Here is a 17597-nt window from a genome sequence, read left to right as displayed (position 1 = left end):
TGAAAAGTCCAAGATCAGGAGGGTCGCCAGAGATCAAGAAGGAGGCTGATGGTCTGATGCATCTGAGGAAGGTGGTGCCTGGTGATGGTGAGGGTAGGAGCAGGTGCCAAGTTGCTGTACTGGGAGCGGCCCCTTCCACCGTACGGGAAACCACCCAAAGCAGAATGAAGGAAATGAAAAATGAGAAGGCATCTTCTGTATTGTGGAGATAAACAGTCTAGTAGGTAGGCAAGATCTATAAGGTAAACAATCGAGGGTAACTCTCAAACAAAAACAGCTTCGCTGCATTCAACTTTTCTTGTGTCAGGGTATCACATCCATCTAATAGAATAACAAAGCCAACGGCTTCTTCTCGTCACCGTATCGATCCTTGAACTCTTTTCTTGACAAGAAGCGAGCTAGAGGCATCATCGTATCCTTCATGTCCATCACACCTCGCTTCTTCTGGTCGATATGTGAAGCATCAACGACCAGCCGCTTCAGGTTATCCAAGGAGAGTGCGCCTACTGAAGTCAGCGCCTGCCTGCGATTTCGAAGGAGACAGAAAAGAGGAGGGAAGGGTCAAGACCGAACTTACCGTTGTCGATGAGATCCATAAGTCGGGCAGGTGTACCGACACAGATGCCAGTTCTGTGGTTCTGGAGGAACTTGACCTGCTCCTCAACTTTCATATGCTTGGCGAACTTGTATGTGTTAGCGATATCATTCCCATTCATCTTCAAGAGAGACGTACCAATTTCGCGACTGAATTCTCTTTACTTTGAAACTTGCGCACCGACCTGCTCGGAGTCAGTCTTTTTACCTCTCAAACTGAGACGCAGTAGCATACCTGACAATGTCTGCAGCTCTCAAACCTGCTCCTGCAACAATGAGGGTATGAGGCGATCCCTTCTTCTTAGGCGCCTTCTTCAAACCCTCGGGGTCCTCTGACACCTTCTCCAGGAAGTCGGGAAACTTATCCAATGTTCTTGATTCTTGCCATGAGGTGGTATCTTGAATCGCGTTGGCTGGGGATTTGTGAGTGAGATTTTCACCAAGAATGGCAATTGGCAACAGAAATTCTTACCTGATACAGTCATATCAGAAATCTCAACAGCGCTCAAGTCAGTGCCGAAGCGTCCCAATTTCTGGGCAAGATGATCAGCCAAGAGTTGGTTGTCCATCTTGGTGAAGAGCGTGTTGAGACCAAGCTCAGTGTCGAGAAGTTCATCATCTGGTGTATTCGCCTTTCTCTTTTTGCTTTTCTTTGGCTTTGGCCTGGTAGGGGTATCCTCCGCTTGACGTTTTTTAGTTGTCGACATGATGAAGGCTGTGTCTTGATTATGGTGTTGTTGAATTCTTTCGTTTAAGATTTCTCGAGCGTCAACAAGAAATTTTGCGACGTACAGTGTAGATATTGATCATGGCTAGAATTTGTATGGCGGTCGAGATATTGGCACTGTATTGAACACAGTATACATGGTCTACCAGATCCACCTGCCATGATGAAGAACGCCTCATGAGAACCAGTATGGGCTAAGAGTGTTCAAATTATATCATTATTGAATGGAGATATCAGCTCCACGGTTATTGATTGAGTTTCTCCATATGTAAGCAAGTTTTGATCTTCGCAACGGTCAATTAAACACCCAGTATACTAAACAAAGACTGAACACAGGCTCAGTATCGTCGTGAGATACTTGTCTATGAACCTTTCGAATCCCTAACGCCCAATATATGCGCCCTGTAACTTAAAATCAAGCGGATGTATCTTTCCCAATTGTGTGACTCTAGAAGATGCTGTTGACGATGTTTCCTCCGATAGTGGCACCAGCACCGAAAATAGCAGCGTTACCCAGCTTCTTACCAAACTTCTTGCCGTACTCGTTGACCTTGTTATCCTTGCCATCTCCCTCCTGTCCCTGCGGCTGTCCAGATCCCTCAGCGACAGCCATGGGTGGCACATGCGAGTTGTAGGGGTTCTGTTGAGGAGGAGGACCCTGCGAGTAAGCAGGGTAGCCATACTGAGGCTGCGGGATAGGTGCAACGGGTTTCTTGGTCTCTTGGTCGACGAGGACGTAGTTTCGGGGGAAGATACCCTCCTGTCCTGTGCGCTCGTTTCGGCCCATCCACCAATCCTGGTTCATGTACTCGTACACAGCGATACGATCATCTTTCTCGAAGGACAGGTCGCGACCGTCGGAGGCAGCATAGCGGTAAAGGGCACGGGCGTTGGCAACAGTGGGCTTGACGTTGCGTGGGGGAGGGCCGGGAGGAGGAGTCTGATCGTAGGCGGGTGGCGCGGGCGAATGCGACTTGACTTTGAGATCCTCGAAGGCCTTGGTAGGAGGCGCGTGGGCAGCCGGTGCGGGAGTAGCGGCTTTAGGAGCAGCGGTGTTGGTGTTCTTGTTGCCGGTCGCAGTCTTGAGGGGGCCCGAGAGGGAGGACTCGCCGGGGAGAGCGGTGCTGATGGTATCGTAGACGGAGTCGTCAATTACGCCTCGCTCAAGGAGGTTCTCGAGTTCCTTCACGGTGTTAGTTGAGGTTCAGTGATAATGCCCAGATGAGTATGATAACATAAATGGGGTTCCGGTGACGGGTATTCGAGGGCATTTACATTTTTGATGTTGCGAAGCGATCGGTTCACTTCAATAATAGTCTGGCGATCTGCGGCCATGATTACGGATGGTGCGGCCGAAAGGGTCCGGACTTGCGATGCGGGTATAAAGATGTGTTTAAGACTGATAAATCAACTCGGATTCTGATGGTTTTGGCGACACTGATACAACGTGACAAAGGTACAGTAATGACAGGATGTCAGGTTGAAGTTAGATGTAGGAGGAGAGTGTTTCGACCTGTTACCAACGGTTCTTGGGCTTCGGAATTCGGCCAAGCACCCAAGCCAAACGAACCCCTACCAAATAAAGCGGGCATTTGGGGCGGTGCTGCCCCTCGCTCAACCCGACCCAATCACGAGATTTAATACGGAGTAGTTCGTAAGGTGTTGAATTTGGCTGTGGTGCAACTCAGACGCCTTTTACACATGGGAGCAAACTAAGGTACTTATAGGTTCTTACAATGAGTCTTGTTGAATTTTTTGTATTCATTGGTTCATTTTAGGCGTGGTATTTTCATTCTATCCAAGCCATAGCCTTCTTTGGGCTTTGCGATTAAATATGCATCCTCCATTTCTCCCATTCATAAATCCTTTATTGCACAAACTTGCTGCTCTCAACAGTGTATAGATCAACATACTCATCAACAGGGGTAGACTCAAGCTTCTTGGCGTCCAAGTTGAGCTCCACAAGCTCCTTAACGCGGGCTTCGGGGTAGTGAGGGCCAAGGTGGCGCTTGTACTTCTCGAGAATGACGGGCTTGGCCTCCTCGCGGCGGAGACGGTGGCCAAGAGGAGCCTCAACAGCGACCTCATCAAGGACAGTGCCGTCGTTGAGCTCGACAGTGAGAGCGTTGGAAATGGTTCGGAGCTTGGGGTCATGGTAGTCCTTGGTGTACTGAGGATCCTCAACACACTTGATCTTCTGGCGGAGAGACTCGACCAGAGGAGAGGTGGCAGCCTCACCACCATCGACGTAGTCAGTGGCCTCAAGACGGCCGAAGACGAGCATGGTGGCGCACATGTACTGGATGCAGTGGTCACGGTCGGCAAAGTTGTCCATGGGCTTGAACTGCTTGTCAATGATGCGGATGCAAGCCTCGTGGGTTCGGCAAGTGATAGACTTGATGTCGGCGGCAGACTTGCCCTGAGACTTGAGGAGGTGGTGGATCTTCTCAGAGGCCTCGACGGCGGTCTGAGAGTGGAACTCAGCTATTACATGTTAGACTTGTCTTTACAGATTGACTTCAGTGATTGAACTTACCTGGGTAAGAAACCTTGAAGAGGACGTTCTCCATGACATAGCTACCATAGGGGCGCTGGAACTCGAACTTCTGGCCCTTGAAGAGGACATCATAGAAACCCCAGACGGGAGCGGACAGGACAGTAGGAACGCCCTGCTCACCCTTCAGAACCTTGAGAGCCAGATTAACGGCACGCTGGCAAGCGTCACCGGCAGCCCAGGACTTTCGGGACATGGTGTTGGGGGTGTGGCGGTAGGTTCGCAGAGACTGGCCATCAACCCAAGCCTGGGTGACAGCATCGGCAATCTGCTTCTCGTTGAGGCCGAGCATCTTGGAGACAACGGCGGTAGAGGCGACCTTGACAAGAACAACGTGGTCGAGACCGACCTTGTTGTAGGAGTTGAGGAGAGCCAAGCAACCCTGGATCTCATGGGCCTTGATCATGGCCTCGAGGACATCCTTGACAACAAAGGTCTTTCCGCCAGCGAGGTTACCACCAGCCTTGTTGGTACGGTTGATCCAGTCAGCAACAGCGAGGATAGCACCCAAGTTATCAGAGGGGTGACCCCACTCAGCAGCGAGCCAGCAGTCGTTGAAGTCGAGCCATCGGATCATAGCACCAATGTTGAAAGCGGCGTTGACGGGGTCAAGCTGGAAGGGAGTGCCAGGGACCTTGGGGCCGTTAGGGACAACAGTGCCAGGGACAATGGGTCCAAGGAGCTTAGAGCACTCCTTGAACCTCAAACCCTCGAGACCGCAACCGAGGGTGTCGAGAAGGATCCATCGAGCAGTGTCGAACTGTTTAAATAAGAATTAGCAATGAATTTCAACGATAGAGTGCCATTGAGTTCTTGTGATAATTTTGTTGGTGTTGAGGTGAGAAGCTTCAGGGCGGGGTATTTTGCGGGGTGCGAAATCGGCCTCGGCAGAATTGGCAGCACTCACAGCAAGCTCAGAGTCAATGGTCTTGTTGGCGACATAGTCAGCAATGTCCTTGATCTCAGGATCGTATTCACGGTCGGCGGAAGACATGTTGGGAGCTCCTGATCGTCTGGCAGCAGAAGTTGAAAAGGCGGCGCCGTGAGAAGCGGGAAGAGAAGAGCGAGCGGCGCCGAACGCCGAGCGGGCCACGAGAGGGGCGGCGACACGAAGACCCCGGGGAGACTGGAAGCGCAGCTGCTTGGAGGCCGTTCGGAGGGTCCGGTTAACGGCAGACATTCTTGGGGATAATTGGCTTACGGTCTTCTTCCTGCGTATCAGCGAAGAAGAAGGACGAGGTCAATTGGCGTGGAGGAGGATGATGATGAGGGGTATCAAAAATGCAAAGAAGGAGGAAGGAAAAAAGAGAACAACAACCTTCTGCAGGGCCTAATATCCTAGAGGTTTTTGTCTTGGAGAAACTTGGTAGGTATTCATATTTTACGCTCGGCTGTAGGCGCCTCAGTTTGCCGTAGCTTACCGCAAAACACCCTCGGCTAGCCGCCGGCTGGACGTACTCGTGGAGATTGGTCATTTTCACACTGTATATCTGTGCGCGTCCATCATATAGCTGTACTGTGCGAAGAGCCTGAGATCTCCAATTATCATGATCAGAAAAATGAAGCCTTTCAGGGGCTTTTCTAGTGAGGGGAAACTCAAACCCCATATACTAGCCAATCATGGCACTCAATTGTTATCATTTTGTTGAATTGGCTTCAGTCTGATCCTCACCGACCAAAACTATCCACTTGAAGGGTCGCTGAAGATGATTGTTGCTTATCATGTGTGGCCACAAAGGGAGACCAACACCACTGCACTGAGGTGTTTCTCATCGTTTGGATTTTGATACTGGAACTCCAAGCAGTATCGATTTTCTGACCTATGGTTTTCAGAAGCCCAGTGCTGATATGAAGGGGCTAGTTAGATATCGAAACGCGGGGCATTGATGCTCACTATCACAAGCCTCAGCTCTAAGCATTACCTTCATGAAGCCGTTGAATCGCTATCCGCACACTTCCTAAGTCAGTGTTTTGAGCACTCAGAATTTCCTTGGTGATATGAATTTCATGAATTATATATATCACAGTCAATATCAAGTCTTCTATAAAGCCTCCTACTGCTCCTTTCCTAGAACCTTTTGGTGATTCCCCATCTCTACCCCAGTTTCCCCTCGCCAAAAATCTGGGGTCATGTTCCCCACGCTCCGTCGTCGGACGAGACTCGCGGACATACGACGATGTGACCGACTCAGTCCGACCGAGGATATTTTGCCCTTCACAAGTTAATCATCTTGATCCGTCGACGGTCGGTAACTGATGGGTACCGAGGGTTTTGGCAGTACTCAGTCGGTTCAGCCATGGCTGTTCATATCATGCATGTATCAGTCAATAGCCTACCCGGCAGGTTTACAAAATATCAGTATAGCATCAATGACGAAGTCGGCGCTGAACAATCTGCGACAGGGTCTCAGCGGTATAAATTGGAGATTACTATCGGTGGCCCTATGGGTTGTGAGTATGAACCAATACAGCTTTGTGCCTGAACCACAGTTGCAGGCGACTTTTGGGGATCTCGATCGAAGAGAAATATGGCGAACATCGCTTACAAGTTGGGTCGTTATGCATAAGAGACATTTGCATATTGCTGCGAGGAGAATCTGACTGCAGGAAGGATAAAGACCTTCCGAAGCCTTGTCTTAATGATACAGCCTATGAGACGATACTGGTGCCAATGCAGGCGTTTGGATATAGTGATCTTCAGCAGCTCATTCATTGGTAGTGGCCTGTGTCTTGTAATGTCTGCATCGATCTTGTGAACTCAGACATCTGATTTCTATCCCAACCTTTGCTTCTCGGAGTTCTTAACGCGCGCTTCAGTGAGACACTGTGACAGCCCAAAAGAAAGAAAAGGTGCACCTCGCTACTATCTCAATGTCGCGAGCAAGGCCGAAGCCTTCAAGCGCCTGTTTATGCGAGGGTGGACATCATGACATGGTAGGCGTTTTCAGGTGATGACCGGTTTACCATCGTGGCGTGTAGTATTGCATTTCATGTTATCATTTCGACTTGGGCTGTCAGAGGGCGTGTCGGAAAACATGATCCAATGTAGATTCCATGATCGCACGGAGCAAGCAGAGAATGGGGATCGAACAGCATCGTGACAATTCCAAACATCATTGTCTAGGGTAGCCCGGACTTAATTCAACATGAATAAATATCTATGGCAGAGTTGTGACAAAATCGACGATTAAAGACTACCCATGCTCAACTCCCATCTGGATCATTAGGAAACGCTTTCAAAATTAGCTCCAAGTTAGCTCTCCGTGGAGTTATTGTGTATGAACCCTGATCTTCGTTGCAATGTGCGATGACTTCACCATGGGCTGAAGGAAGCGCGTCAGTAGTGGCGATCCTACGCGATCTCAAAAGTAGTCCAGAGAGTGTCGTCATGAGCGATGTCATGTTCCTAATCGAAACCCACGAATAATCCAGTGCAGAGCAGCATCATCGCGATGGGGCTTCCAAACGAGAGTCGGGGCGACGGGCAGAAGATAAGCTGGCAGGCTGGTTTGATACCTGCAAATTCAAGACATGGGCTTGCCTAATCGTCGTCATCATTGTGCAGTTTATGCTGGAGTTTCAAGAAGAGGCTGGTTATTTCTCTGAAGCATAGCTGGCTACCCTGCCCATACAGGCTTACATCAAGATTCGCAGTTTCAAGACGCGTGTGATTCAGTTGCATTGATTCATGAGATGATTTCCGGGCGGTCTTGCAGCTCGCAAACTGGTTGCGACAGTACCGTACCCCGGTCGAGGCTATAGTGAAAAGCTTGGCTGTGATCTGCTCTGGACTCAACTCCATTGGCCGCCGGAGCAACACCGATTGGAAATCATTGCATGTGGGCTTTATGCAGTCAATTATTTATACAACGTTGACAAATTTGAGACAAGCATGTTACTGAGACGGCAGAAGGCTGGGTCCAGGCTGGGCAGCAGATATTAGGTTGATTGGTATTGGATGTATTTTGGCTTACATCTGATGATACTGTGAAGTATCTCCATGTTAGTATTTAATGGGAAAACACAAAGTCTATCTATTGACAAATGCCGTTTGAACTACCGTAAACTCATATCAAACAAAATGGATGCTTGCGTGAGGGTGGTAGAGCCAACACCCAGCACAAGATGTGTGAGAGCCATGAGCCCGATCGTCGGGAACGCACGTTGTCAACGGATATCGGAGACTGGGGTACCTTTGATGGAAAAAGGGCTGTTTCCCATGTCGGTAGAAGAAGAAAAAGAAACGAAAGGCAAAAAACATCAGGTCATTTCGGTGGAACACAACGCTCGGATCGATTGGTCATGGATCCATTTGGACACGGGCATGGCATGGGCCTGAAAACGGGTCTTGAGAAGTCTCGAGTCTGGGCTTTACTTGACAGGATCTAGAACCCCCTTGTTCGGCTCGATGGACGTGTGTTAGCACCCTACATGCAGATCTGAGAAACGGAAATCAGTGATGATGTCGATAGCCGTACTTGACAGCGATTGATAGCTGCAGACCCGTGATAGTTGCAACCATTGCAGTGCATCGAGTACCAGATCAAATATCCAGAGCAATCGCATCAGCTAAAACATTTGAGTCCGATTCACGGGTATTAGAAAAAGCCTCCATCAAGTCGTGATGTCATTGATCGGCTAAACTGATTGGACCCTGATTTCCCAGAGACCCTCTTCCTCTCGATCTCAGTCAAGCTCTCAGCCATCACCACGATCACCAACACAACTGAGCAGAACACGACAGGACACAACACGCGGTACGCCACAGAAACTTGACAGCCCGCAAAGGATCCATTTCTCGCGAGGTCTTGTCCCGCCCCTTGTCGTGTCTCAGAACGTTTGTATGTACTCCGTACTGTAGGCAACATAACAGAGCACAGCCAAGTATCTAAGTCAGTGTAACAGTTGCACACGCCCCCACGATGGCGATGATAATGTCGATAGCCATGCCGCTGCATCGCATCTCAATCGTTGGCGCAACACCAGATCACGTCGTGCACATTTTGACACCCACAAGACAAGACAAGGAGAGGAGAAGAGAGAAGTGAGGCGGAGACAACATTGAATATGCGTACGCAAGTAACAGGTGAGGCTTGATAGGGGGGAAGCACAGCAGTCAAACGTTCATCCAGGGCGAGCAACCTGTGATCAATTTAGACATGATTGACGGTTTACGGATATGAGGGTTTCTGTTTATGGAAATCTTCCCCCTTGTCAAGTGTCAGCTTATTAGGAATGTCAATCATCAACGATCTAGTTTTGATGTACTAAGTTTGGTGATGTTCTCACCATTGAGCCCCACCCCACTCAGTGCTCACTGCCTGTGCCTGAGAGACGAGACATGAGGGCCGAGCCGGGTCGGACACGCCCTGAAGCCCCCTGGAAGCCTCCGGCCCCAAAGCAGAACAACTTGAGGATGAGGTGCGATGCAAAGACTGCGCATCGTCCCGCCCCCAGGGCCAAGCAGAATCACCTCACTCACTCATGTTTGGGTTATATTTGCTGAGAGGTAGGGGGAGTAGAAAAAGATCATCGCTTGGAGCGAATAAAACTTGACACACTTTAAACTTTTTTAGCAGCCTCTTTGCTCCCCGCCCCCTGTCATTGCGTCTGCTGTAGCCTGTCACTGTCCATTCGCTTGAGCCTTACCCTGAACCCCTGTCGGCTAGAGCTCCCGTCTTTGGTCCGATCTGGAGGTTCGTTGTAGAGGCATGGAAATCGAACTCTGGATCACGACAAAGCAAAGCGCATCGTAGCAACACAGCAAAATTCACAGTCAAATCAAATCATCATAGCAATGGCGCCGCCGCAACAACCGGGTTCTCCGTCATGGGCCGATCAGGGTCTAAATGACGATTGGTCTCTTTCTGCCTTTACTGTTGCTCTATTTTCTTTTTGTTCCGAGTTCTGATTTTCTTTTCTTTTTGTTCTACCGGTATCTCCATCGCCATTACCATCACCATCGCCTCTTAGTGACGGGTTTTTACCTATTCTGGACCTTGCCGTGGCATTGTATCGTGTTAAACAACAATCAATCGAGCTACCACTATCCTCTCCAAAAAAAAAGGCGCTTTTTATGATTGTCCCGGGTTTCTAGACCTGGACAAATCGGAGAGTTATTAGTGTATCGATCACTGCATTCTGCAGGTCCGGTCCCTGGAACGAGAAAATTCGCCGTGGCCTGGCCCATCGTTAGGAAGGAGGATCTCCATTCACCTCCTGTACCTACCTAGTCTAGATTCTTATTATCATCGTCATCATCTGCATTCAACTCTCGCCTTGTTCTCTCATTCCCCTGTTGTATTCTCCTCTTCTCAACGGCGGTTGGTTGAAGTTGATACTGGATCTATTCTTACACACACTCACACACTCACTCGACTCTCCTGCACTCATTCTCTGTCTCAGCCTGTCTTTCAGCTCTGGACACCCTCTTCTCTTCTCAACCATCTAGACTTGGCCTTTGAGTCAAGTTGAGCTGAACCGGGGTTCAATCAGCTTCACTCCCGCGTCTAGGGGACCTGAATGCCATCATCATATCCACTATCTACTACCAGGAGAACCCACCCGTCACTTCACTTCACACTAGGCTCCCGCCTAGCTTCCTCCATCCCATTCAAGGGTCCCGGGCAGGCGATATATACACCCCTGTGGCTACATCCGCATCGAGGCTACGACGTTGCTTCACGGTATATCTGGCCAGGAACCGTTGAAGCTGCTAAACTAAGCTAAGACGAGCTAAAGTTATAGTATCACTCAGATCCCAGCTTCTGATATCCATGATCTATTTGATATCCTCAGTATCCGCTTGTTCCCCATCCATCTAGTCAGACCAGACATCTTTAGCTCTGTCTTAAATCACTTACGCAATACCTACATACAACCCGACCCTCTGCCCTTCTACCTTCGAGACTCTTCTGTCGAGTTACCAGACTCGTTTGCTTCTGAGAAGTTTCTCTTCCTATTCGGCTTTCCTTCAACTTTGTTTGACTACCGCTACACTATATCGTCACAAGTAAGGTATCCGAACCCTTGTTAACGCCCACAAATACAATCAAATCAACTCAACTGCTGTTGCTGTTGCTGTACCATACACGGCCCAACCAAATAACCTCCCACACACTCTCCCCCAGCCGGTTAAACAAAACCATTGAGTGGTCCGAACATTGAGCCCTCATCTCAGTCCCAAAACTAGGCCTCTCCCGCACAACCACATAGTGGAAGGTCTGACAACGTCTCCGCCATTTCAAGATATCTCCCTTCGGATCCGAAATTAGGTCCCTGAACCATATACCATACCATAAACGCTCTATTCGGGCCTCAAGTTGTATTACGACAACGCAATTGTAATCTTGACATCATGGCTGGGAATAAACTCCTCGTCTATCTACTTCGACGCGATCTCAGGGCAATTGACAACCCTATCCTTCACCACCTGGCCACTTCTGACCATGGCTTCACTCATCTCCTCCCCATCTACATCCTCCCCCCCCACCAAATCGAAACCTCAGGCTTCGTTGCCGAAGGAAAAAAGTCTCCCTACCCCGAAGCTCGAAGTCAGGTAGGCCGCTTCTGGAGATGTGGCCCCGCCCGAGCCAAGTTCCAAGCTGAGTCTATCTGGGATGTGAAACAAAGTCTTGAGGACATCAGTAGTGGCATGTTGGTTCGTGTCGGAAACTTCGACAATGTCCTCAAGCATTTGATCAAGTCTCTGCACGATGAACATCAATCCGTCGATACGGTTTGGATGACAGAGGAAGTATCGAAGGAGGAGGTTGATGATCAAAATGCTGTAGCATCTGTGTGTTCCGAGAACAACATCAACTTCAAACTTTGGCAGGACGAAAAGTACTACATCGACGAGTAAGTTTAGCCTGTCAGTCTACTTGACTGTCGAAGTGACCATATTGAATAACTCACTAATACTGTAACTAGTCGCGACACTGGTTTGAATGACCCTAAGGATCTTCCAGATGTTTTCACAACCTTCCGCAAAACTCAAGAGCCCCTCCGTGAGCGTCCTCGCACCTCTCTCCCTCGTCCGCAGGCCGGATCGTTACCACCGTTCCCTTCATCGTGGGCACCACCTCAGGAACCCCCGTTTCAGATTCCTGACAACTACAACGACTTTGAACAACGTCTCCTACAGCCCATCAACAGTATGGTGACAGACCCTCCAGCCTATCCTGAAGATGCTCGGTCTGCACATCCATTCAAAGGTGGAGAGAACCCTGCCTGGGACCGCCTTTACCATCTCATCAAGTCGGGCTCCATGACGACTTACCAGGAGACCCGCAATGGTCTGCTAGGAACCGATTACAGTACCAAGCTTTCAGCATACCTGGCACTCGGATCTATTTCAGCCCGCTGCATCCATGAGGAACTTGTCAAGTTTGAGGACGGTCAGGAACAATCCTACTCTAGAGCTATGGGCTTCGGACAAGGAGAGAACGAAGGCACCAAAGCTGTCAGATTTGAGCTATTGTGGCGGGACTACATGCGATTGTGTACGATGAAGTTTGGCTCGCGTCTTTTCAAGCTTGATGGTTTCAAGGGAGCCAGTGGCAAGTATGATAAGAAATGGAAGACAGCTCTGAAGGAGGAAGCCGAAGCCGATCAAGATCCTTCACCCGAGGAACTGGGTGATATCATTGAGAGGTTCCTTCGAGGAACAACTGGCATGGGGCTGATTGATGCCTCACAGCGGGAACTTTATCATACCGGCTACACCTCGAACCGAGCTCGACAGAATGTCGCCAGCTTCTTCGCTAAACATCTTGGCATTGACTGGCGCTACGGAGCTGAATGGTACGAAGCTATGCTGGTAGACTATGATGTGTCTTCCAACTGGGCGAACTGGCAGTACGTGGCGGGTGTTGGTAATGACCCCAGAGGTGATGCACGCATCTTCAACCCTATTAAACAAGCATTCGACTATGATAACAACGGAAGATATGTCCGAACTTGGGTGCCTGAAGTCAAGGATATTGAGAGACTGGAAAATGCCTTTCAGGTATGGACGACAGGTGACGATGAGCTCATCAAGTACGGCATCATCGACGACATAATGGTCACTCATCCCATCAAGCGGATCGATTTTCAGGTCGACCGAAAACCTCGTGGCCCCCGACGACCTTATCGATGGAGAAGAGGAGGACCTGGACGTGGTGGCCGCCGAGGCGGAGGTCCAGGAAACGGTTCGGGTGACTATAACGATAGTCGACGCTCGTACCACAATGGGCCACCCTCACCTGAAAGCGATCGCCAGTTTTACCACGGAGGTGAACTCTATATGCAAAACGGTGGCCAGCCAAGAAATGGTTGGTCTCAGCGCGGAAATCAGACGTCGTGGCGAGGCAACTCTAACGGGCATGGTCCTAACAACCACGGACCTTCTTCCGGACGAGGCGGCCACATGGCTCCTTTCCGTGGTAATGGTTTCCAGCGAGGATTCAACACTAATTACTTCAATGCACCACCTCCCAGGCAATACATGACCAATCCTAATTGGCCTCCTCAACAATTCCCCCCCCAAGCCTATCACCACCAACTTCCTCCTCACCTTGGACCTCATGTCTAGCAGACTAGCCTGGCCACTCTTCCCATTACGGTGGGCTTTTGATCCCGCTGAGCAGCGCTGGTATTGGTACCAGTAGACAATGGACTATTGGAAAGCGTAATAATTGGATTTCGTCTCTCATTTGTCGGGGGAGCAAAGCGGTAGTGACACACGATACCTGTTATTTTGGATAAAAGTCGACAATACAGCCAATAGAATGATTAAGGTTGCTAAGGTATATATGTATTTATAAGAAACATCCAGCGGGATCATGGATGTCCTTTCATAGGACATGTGTGAATACACACAAGTCTGTTTTGCTTTTACTTTTATCACTTCAAAGTCTCACCACTCGTGACATCGTCTAAGCCATATTCGTTGTGTCACTAATCACTGTTCTTTATCTCATTACAGCGTCTCGTTCCAGGCTCTCCAAGACTGCTTTTCCCAAGTGGGCATGCACCTAACCTGCTCTGGTGGATCATATACCCAATCTATTGCACCATCTTCCTCATGTCTTTCAACTATATCCGACACATAGCCCTTCAGCTTCTTGACGTCTGCGGCCTTCTCATCGGAATATTCAAGATTGACACTCGGCGCAACTGCAATCTTGCGAAAACCCCGGGACCACATATCCTTACAAAACAACTGAGGCTCGCCTTGGAAACATTCTCCTTTGCGAGTATCTCGAAACCGAAGACCATGTAATAACGGCGCCGCAGTGAACGCTGTAGCCCCGTTCCAGCAGGCAAACACCTGAAAGGGCTGCTGTGCATCATAGCGTGAGCGTGTATCAGGGGCGTTCCAGAAGAGGTTCCAGGCTGAATTCCAATTTCCGTCCGACCCAACTTCGAAAAAAGAGTCTCCTGCGATGGTACGCGCTATCCAGATATCATAAAAGGTTGGGTCAGGTCCTACGTAGGTCCAGTCCATGGCGCATGTCATGTCTGCGTTGAGACTACGTCGCTGAAAAGCGAGTTCGAGAATATCTTCTGTACAAGCAGAGATGTCGTTGATGAATAGCACTGTGGTTGCGTCTGCGACCTTTACTTGTTCTTTGTAAAGAGGAGTGAGAGCCAAGTTACGTAATTGGGCGAGCTTATGGATACGTGCATTTCCTTGCGCTGGGTTGATCTTGGAACTGCTGTAAAAATAGACCAGTCCCAAGTCTTCCAAGAAGGGTTGCAGAGCCGAGAGAACATCGGATGTGCCGTCAGGGGAGTTTCCCTCAACGATAGATAACGCGCAGCGATGGGGTCCAAGGAAGCGAACGGCTTCAACGATACTGCCTATCAGGCGCGGGAGAATGCCAATGCAGTTCCGCAAGTTGAGGGCAAAAAAATAATCAATTTGTGAGTCTTGGACTTCATCTCCATGTCGACTCTCTTGGAGTATCTTATAGCGATTGATATTTAGAGCGGGACACTCGAGACGAGGGAGGGCCGTAGACAATGGGTCCAGTATAGCTGCTATGTAGGGTGATATGCGCTCAGCAGACAGTATAGTACCTGTAAGACATGAGTACTCTATTCAACATAGAAAGTATGATATACTCACCATTTGAGATTGTTGGAGTTGAAGCCGAGGCTGTAGTTAGAGTTGCAGTTGGCGTATGCGAAGGTCTCTCCTTAATCTGAGTACTTGTTGTCGTAACTGCTGCCGTTGATTGTAGACTGGGGCCGTTCTCAACCTCCTCTTTCTGTACAGGAGTATAAGAGCCAGAGCGCCATGTGAGGTGATCACGCCCAAGATAAAGACTCGTAACGACAAGCAAGAAGCAAAAGACTGCCAGCAGTGGTGCTATAAACCTGCGATACATGACTTTAGAGAAGCAAATTGCTTAGCAAGTGATTCCATTGCTAAACTGGACATTATGAAAAGAGGAAGAGGGCGTATTGGGGCAGAGTAGAGAGGAAATCGGTTCAGTCACAACCAACAACCAACAGCAAGTTCCGTTGTAAGTGACAGGGGATCATCATGCCAGGATGTGATGTATATTTTTGGGTCGTCTAAGCGCCGGAGTTCAAGTGAGGATACCCTGGTTGTTTGATCTTCCTGGGTAGGCCAATGATGACCCATAAGGCTGAATGGTATGCTTAGCACTCAATCCGATGACAATTTAATGAATAAATTATATACATGACTGTTTATTAACGTATCTCGAAACTTTGACAGAATACCCAAGTCTTCCCGGAGCTGAGAAGAGCAATGCTGATCTTGTTCTCGATACCGCCTCACTCTGGACTTGAAGCTGCATGTTGGTTGTTAGTCGTTGCGAGAAACCCACTCTTAAAATGACAGGATAGTACATCACAACCAACAACCAACATTTCACCATTAAGCATTGACAAAAAATCACGAAAGGGGATACTTAACTGATACAGTACTAGAGAGATCCAAGTGCCAAAGTCTTCTGTTAATGAGTACTTGGATACATGTTTGAAGTGACTATCAGAGACTTAGACTAGATGATAGACACTACCGAGGATGTGTAACCCGATAAAAGAAGTCCCGCACATGCTTAGAACTGAGCTATAAAGAAGTCATAGCAAATTAAAACAAGGAACGACCCAATGGTAGACTCTGTGCATGCGCCCCGAGTCCTCGGGTCCTGGTGGTTCAACCAACAACTACACCCATGTAGGCTCAATTATGGGAAGAAGAGTAGGAGCAGAAAGCTCGGATCAGTGTAGAATAATAAGGAGGCTTAAGAATTCCTAGCGTCTTCACTATGAATTACTGTAGTGTATTCTCTCCGAGTCATTCTGACCCTCTCTTCATGTTGAAGTAATCCAACTTTCACGATGAGGTCTCTTTCCTTGCACTATCTACTCACGCTCCCTCAAATCTTCCCATATCCCAGTCACGCTCTCCATGCGGTATTTCCTCCAGTAACAAAAGCCCCTTTTCTTCCACAACCGAGCAACATTCTCGAGCCGCGGGCTATTAGCACTGAGCTCTCGACCTGTGGCTACCTAGACGGTGATCCCAAAAAGAAGAGAACTGCCGATTCTGGGTTCAACTGTCGAGTCGATACACGCAATAGCCTCTGGGGGTTTTGCCCTACAACTGTTCTAACAGCTTCGGACTGTGGATTAGCGGGGAGTTGTGTTGATCGCCATGACTGCTCAGATGGATGTGGTATGATTGGTAGCAAAGGGTTGACGACATTTACTTGGTATGCACTATTATAGATCAAAAGACCTGAGGTCAAGTACTAACCTGAAGATTAGTGATCGCAAATCATTCTGTTCCATGGCCCTTCTAACCTTTGGAGTGGACCAGACATACTCCTACATTGCCTGCGGAACTAAAGCCACTACCGACCATTACTACATAACCCCAACCATTGGCATCACAACAACGTCCGAGTCCAGTGAATCGAGCACATCAGAGACATCACGAATATCTTTAGTCATCTCAAGTGATACGTCATCAAGTACCACCGATATTACAAAAAGTGCTTCCACAGAAGGGACAAGCAGTTCTTCGGAAGAAGGAGATTCATCTGGAAGTCCCTCCCCTAATGTCGGTGCCATCATTGGAGGAGTCATTGGAGGACTCGTTGTTATCTGCGGTACCATAATTACAGCGATATTCCTGCTTCGAAGAAACCGAAGTAAGGATACACAAGCGGGCACAATAGAACAGAATAAAGAGGACCAATCCACAAGACCTTGGAGACGCAGCAAAACAAAAGAGCCACAAGAGCTTGGAGGTTGGGACATATATGAAATGCCAGTTACCGAACAGAATCAACGTCGAAGTCCAGTGGAACTTGCTGCGTGAGAAGGACATTTGAACGGGTAGGGTAATCGATCAACACGAGTCTTAGGCTATGGAATATTGTGCTATTGATTACCTTATTAGTACAGCCGTTGGATATGAGTCGTGAAAATACCGAATTGCGAAATGCATGAGACATAAAATATATATGTTTAAGTAAAGAAACCCGCTGTGCTTAGGGGAAGCTGGAATCTGATACGCCATGGACCGATGATGCTAACAATAAATCCGCGAGTGCCCCAAGGAGAGGCAAGAAAACTTGGAGGTCACCTCATGTCTGGTCAAATTTGGAGAATAAATGTTTCATGACTACCTACCTAGGTACCTTCCGGGGCGGGCCTCCTCAGGCGGAGAGCAACCTAATCCGTCCCGTCGCC

General features: G+C 48.8%; 6 protein-coding genes across 7 annotated transcripts; 2 read left to right on the top strand and 4 right to left on the bottom strand.

Moving 5' to 3' along the window:
- Positions 1-321: 321 nt before the first annotated feature.
- On the bottom strand, positions 322-1301 carry FVEG_02439 (hypothetical protein; the record flags this gene model as incomplete). Its single annotated transcript, XM_018889695.1, has 5 exons — positions 322-503; positions 578-683; positions 734-779; positions 830-1007; positions 1067-1301. The coding sequence occupies 5 exons, from the start codon at positions 1299-1301 to the stop codon at positions 322-324; spliced, it is 747 nt and encodes a 248-aa protein (XP_018745900.1).
- Positions 1302-1769: 468 nt separating this feature from the next.
- Positions 1770-2656, bottom strand: FVEG_02440 (hypothetical protein; the record flags this gene model as incomplete). The annotated part of the gene is made up of 2 exons (XM_018889696.1): positions 1770-2504; positions 2597-2656. The coding sequence occupies 2 exons, from the start codon at positions 2654-2656 to the stop codon at positions 1770-1772; spliced, it is 795 nt and encodes a 264-aa protein (XP_018745901.1).
- Positions 2657-3058: 402 nt separating this feature from the next.
- Positions 3059-5268, bottom strand: FVEG_02441 (2-methylcitrate dehydratase). 2 transcript variants are annotated; one of them, XM_018889697.1, is made up of 3 exons: positions 4783-5268; positions 3858-4635; positions 3059-3805 (listed from the first exon to the last, which is right to left on the bottom strand). In XM_018889697.1, exons 1-3 carry the CDS (start codon positions 5053-5055, stop codon positions 3189-3191), a joined length of 1668 nt encoding a protein of 555 aa, XP_018745902.1. In that variant the 5' UTR covers positions 5056-5268; the 3' UTR covers positions 3059-3188. The 2 variants fall into 2 exon arrangements, with proteins under 2 accessions (XP_018745902.1, XP_018745903.1); XM_018889698.1 differs by lacking the exon at positions 4783-5268 and having other exon boundaries at positions 3858-4700.
- Positions 5269-9420: 4152 nt separating this feature from the next.
- On the top strand, positions 9421-14254 carry FVEG_02442 (hypothetical protein). The gene is made up of 2 exons (XM_018889699.1): positions 9421-11735; positions 11808-14254. Exons 1-2 carry the CDS (start codon positions 11233-11235, stop codon positions 13450-13452), a joined length of 2148 nt encoding a protein of 715 aa, XP_018745904.1. The 5' UTR covers positions 9421-11232; the 3' UTR covers positions 13453-14254.
- On the bottom strand, positions 13657-15361 carry FVEG_02443 (hypothetical protein). The gene is made up of 2 exons (XM_018889700.1): positions 14992-15361; positions 13657-14942 (listed from the first exon to the last, which is right to left on the bottom strand). Exons 1-2 carry the CDS (start codon positions 15251-15253, stop codon positions 13840-13842), a joined length of 1365 nt encoding a protein of 454 aa, XP_018745905.1. The 5' UTR covers positions 15254-15361; the 3' UTR covers positions 13657-13839.
- Positions 15362-15961: 600 nt separating this feature from the next.
- FVEG_02444 (hypothetical protein) lies at positions 15962-17438 on the top strand. The gene is made up of 2 exons (XM_018889701.1): positions 15962-16612; positions 16668-17438. Exons 1-2 carry the CDS (start codon positions 16239-16241, stop codon positions 17221-17223), a joined length of 930 nt encoding a protein of 309 aa, XP_018745906.1. The 5' UTR covers positions 15962-16238; the 3' UTR covers positions 17224-17438.
- The last annotated feature ends 159 nt before the right edge of the window (positions 17439-17597 follow it).

This window comes from Fusarium verticillioides, chromosome 6 (assembly GCF_000149555.1).
Source record: "Fusarium verticillioides 7600 chromosome 6, whole genome shotgun sequence".
Taxonomy (NCBI): Eukaryota; Fungi; Ascomycota; class Sordariomycetes; order Hypocreales; family Nectriaceae; genus Fusarium; species Fusarium verticillioides.
The sequence above is the reverse complement of the archived record's forward strand: the minus strand, read 5'-3'. Positions and strand labels throughout refer to the sequence as shown.

Coding starts and splice junctions, on each gene's coding strand:
- FVEG_02444 (XM_018889701.1), top strand. CDS start 16,239: ATGAGGTCTCTTTCCTTGCACTATCTACTCACGCTCCCTCAAATCTTC. Junction 16,613..16,667: donor GGGTTGACGACATTTACTTG/GTATGCACTATT, acceptor CCTGAAGATTAG/TGATCGCAAATCATTCTGTT.
- FVEG_02443 (XM_018889700.1), bottom strand. CDS start 15,253: ATGTATCGCAGGTTTATAGCACCACTGCTGGCAGTCTTTTGCTTCTTG. Junction 14,943..14,991: donor AACTCCAACAATCTCAAATG/GTGAGTATATCA, acceptor CATGTCTTACAG/GTACTATACTGTCTGCTGAG.
- FVEG_02442 (XM_018889699.1), top strand. CDS start 11,233: ATGGCTGGGAATAAACTCCTCGTCTATCTACTTCGACGCGATCTCAGG. Junction 11,736..11,807: donor GAAAAGTACTACATCGACGA/GTAAGTTTAGCC, acceptor TACTGTAACTAG/TCGCGACACTGGTTTGAATG.
- FVEG_02441 (XM_018889697.1), bottom strand. CDS start 5,055: ATGTCTGCCGTTAACCGGACCCTCCGAACGGCCTCCAAGCAGCTGCGC. Junction 4,636..4,782: donor CCATTGACTCTGAGCTTGCT/GTGAGTGCTGCC, acceptor TTATTTAAACAG/TTCGACACTGCTCGATGGAT. Junction 3,806..3,857: donor CTTCAAGGTTTCTTACCCAG/GTAAGTTCAATC, acceptor AACATGTAATAG/CTGAGTTCCACTCTCAGACC.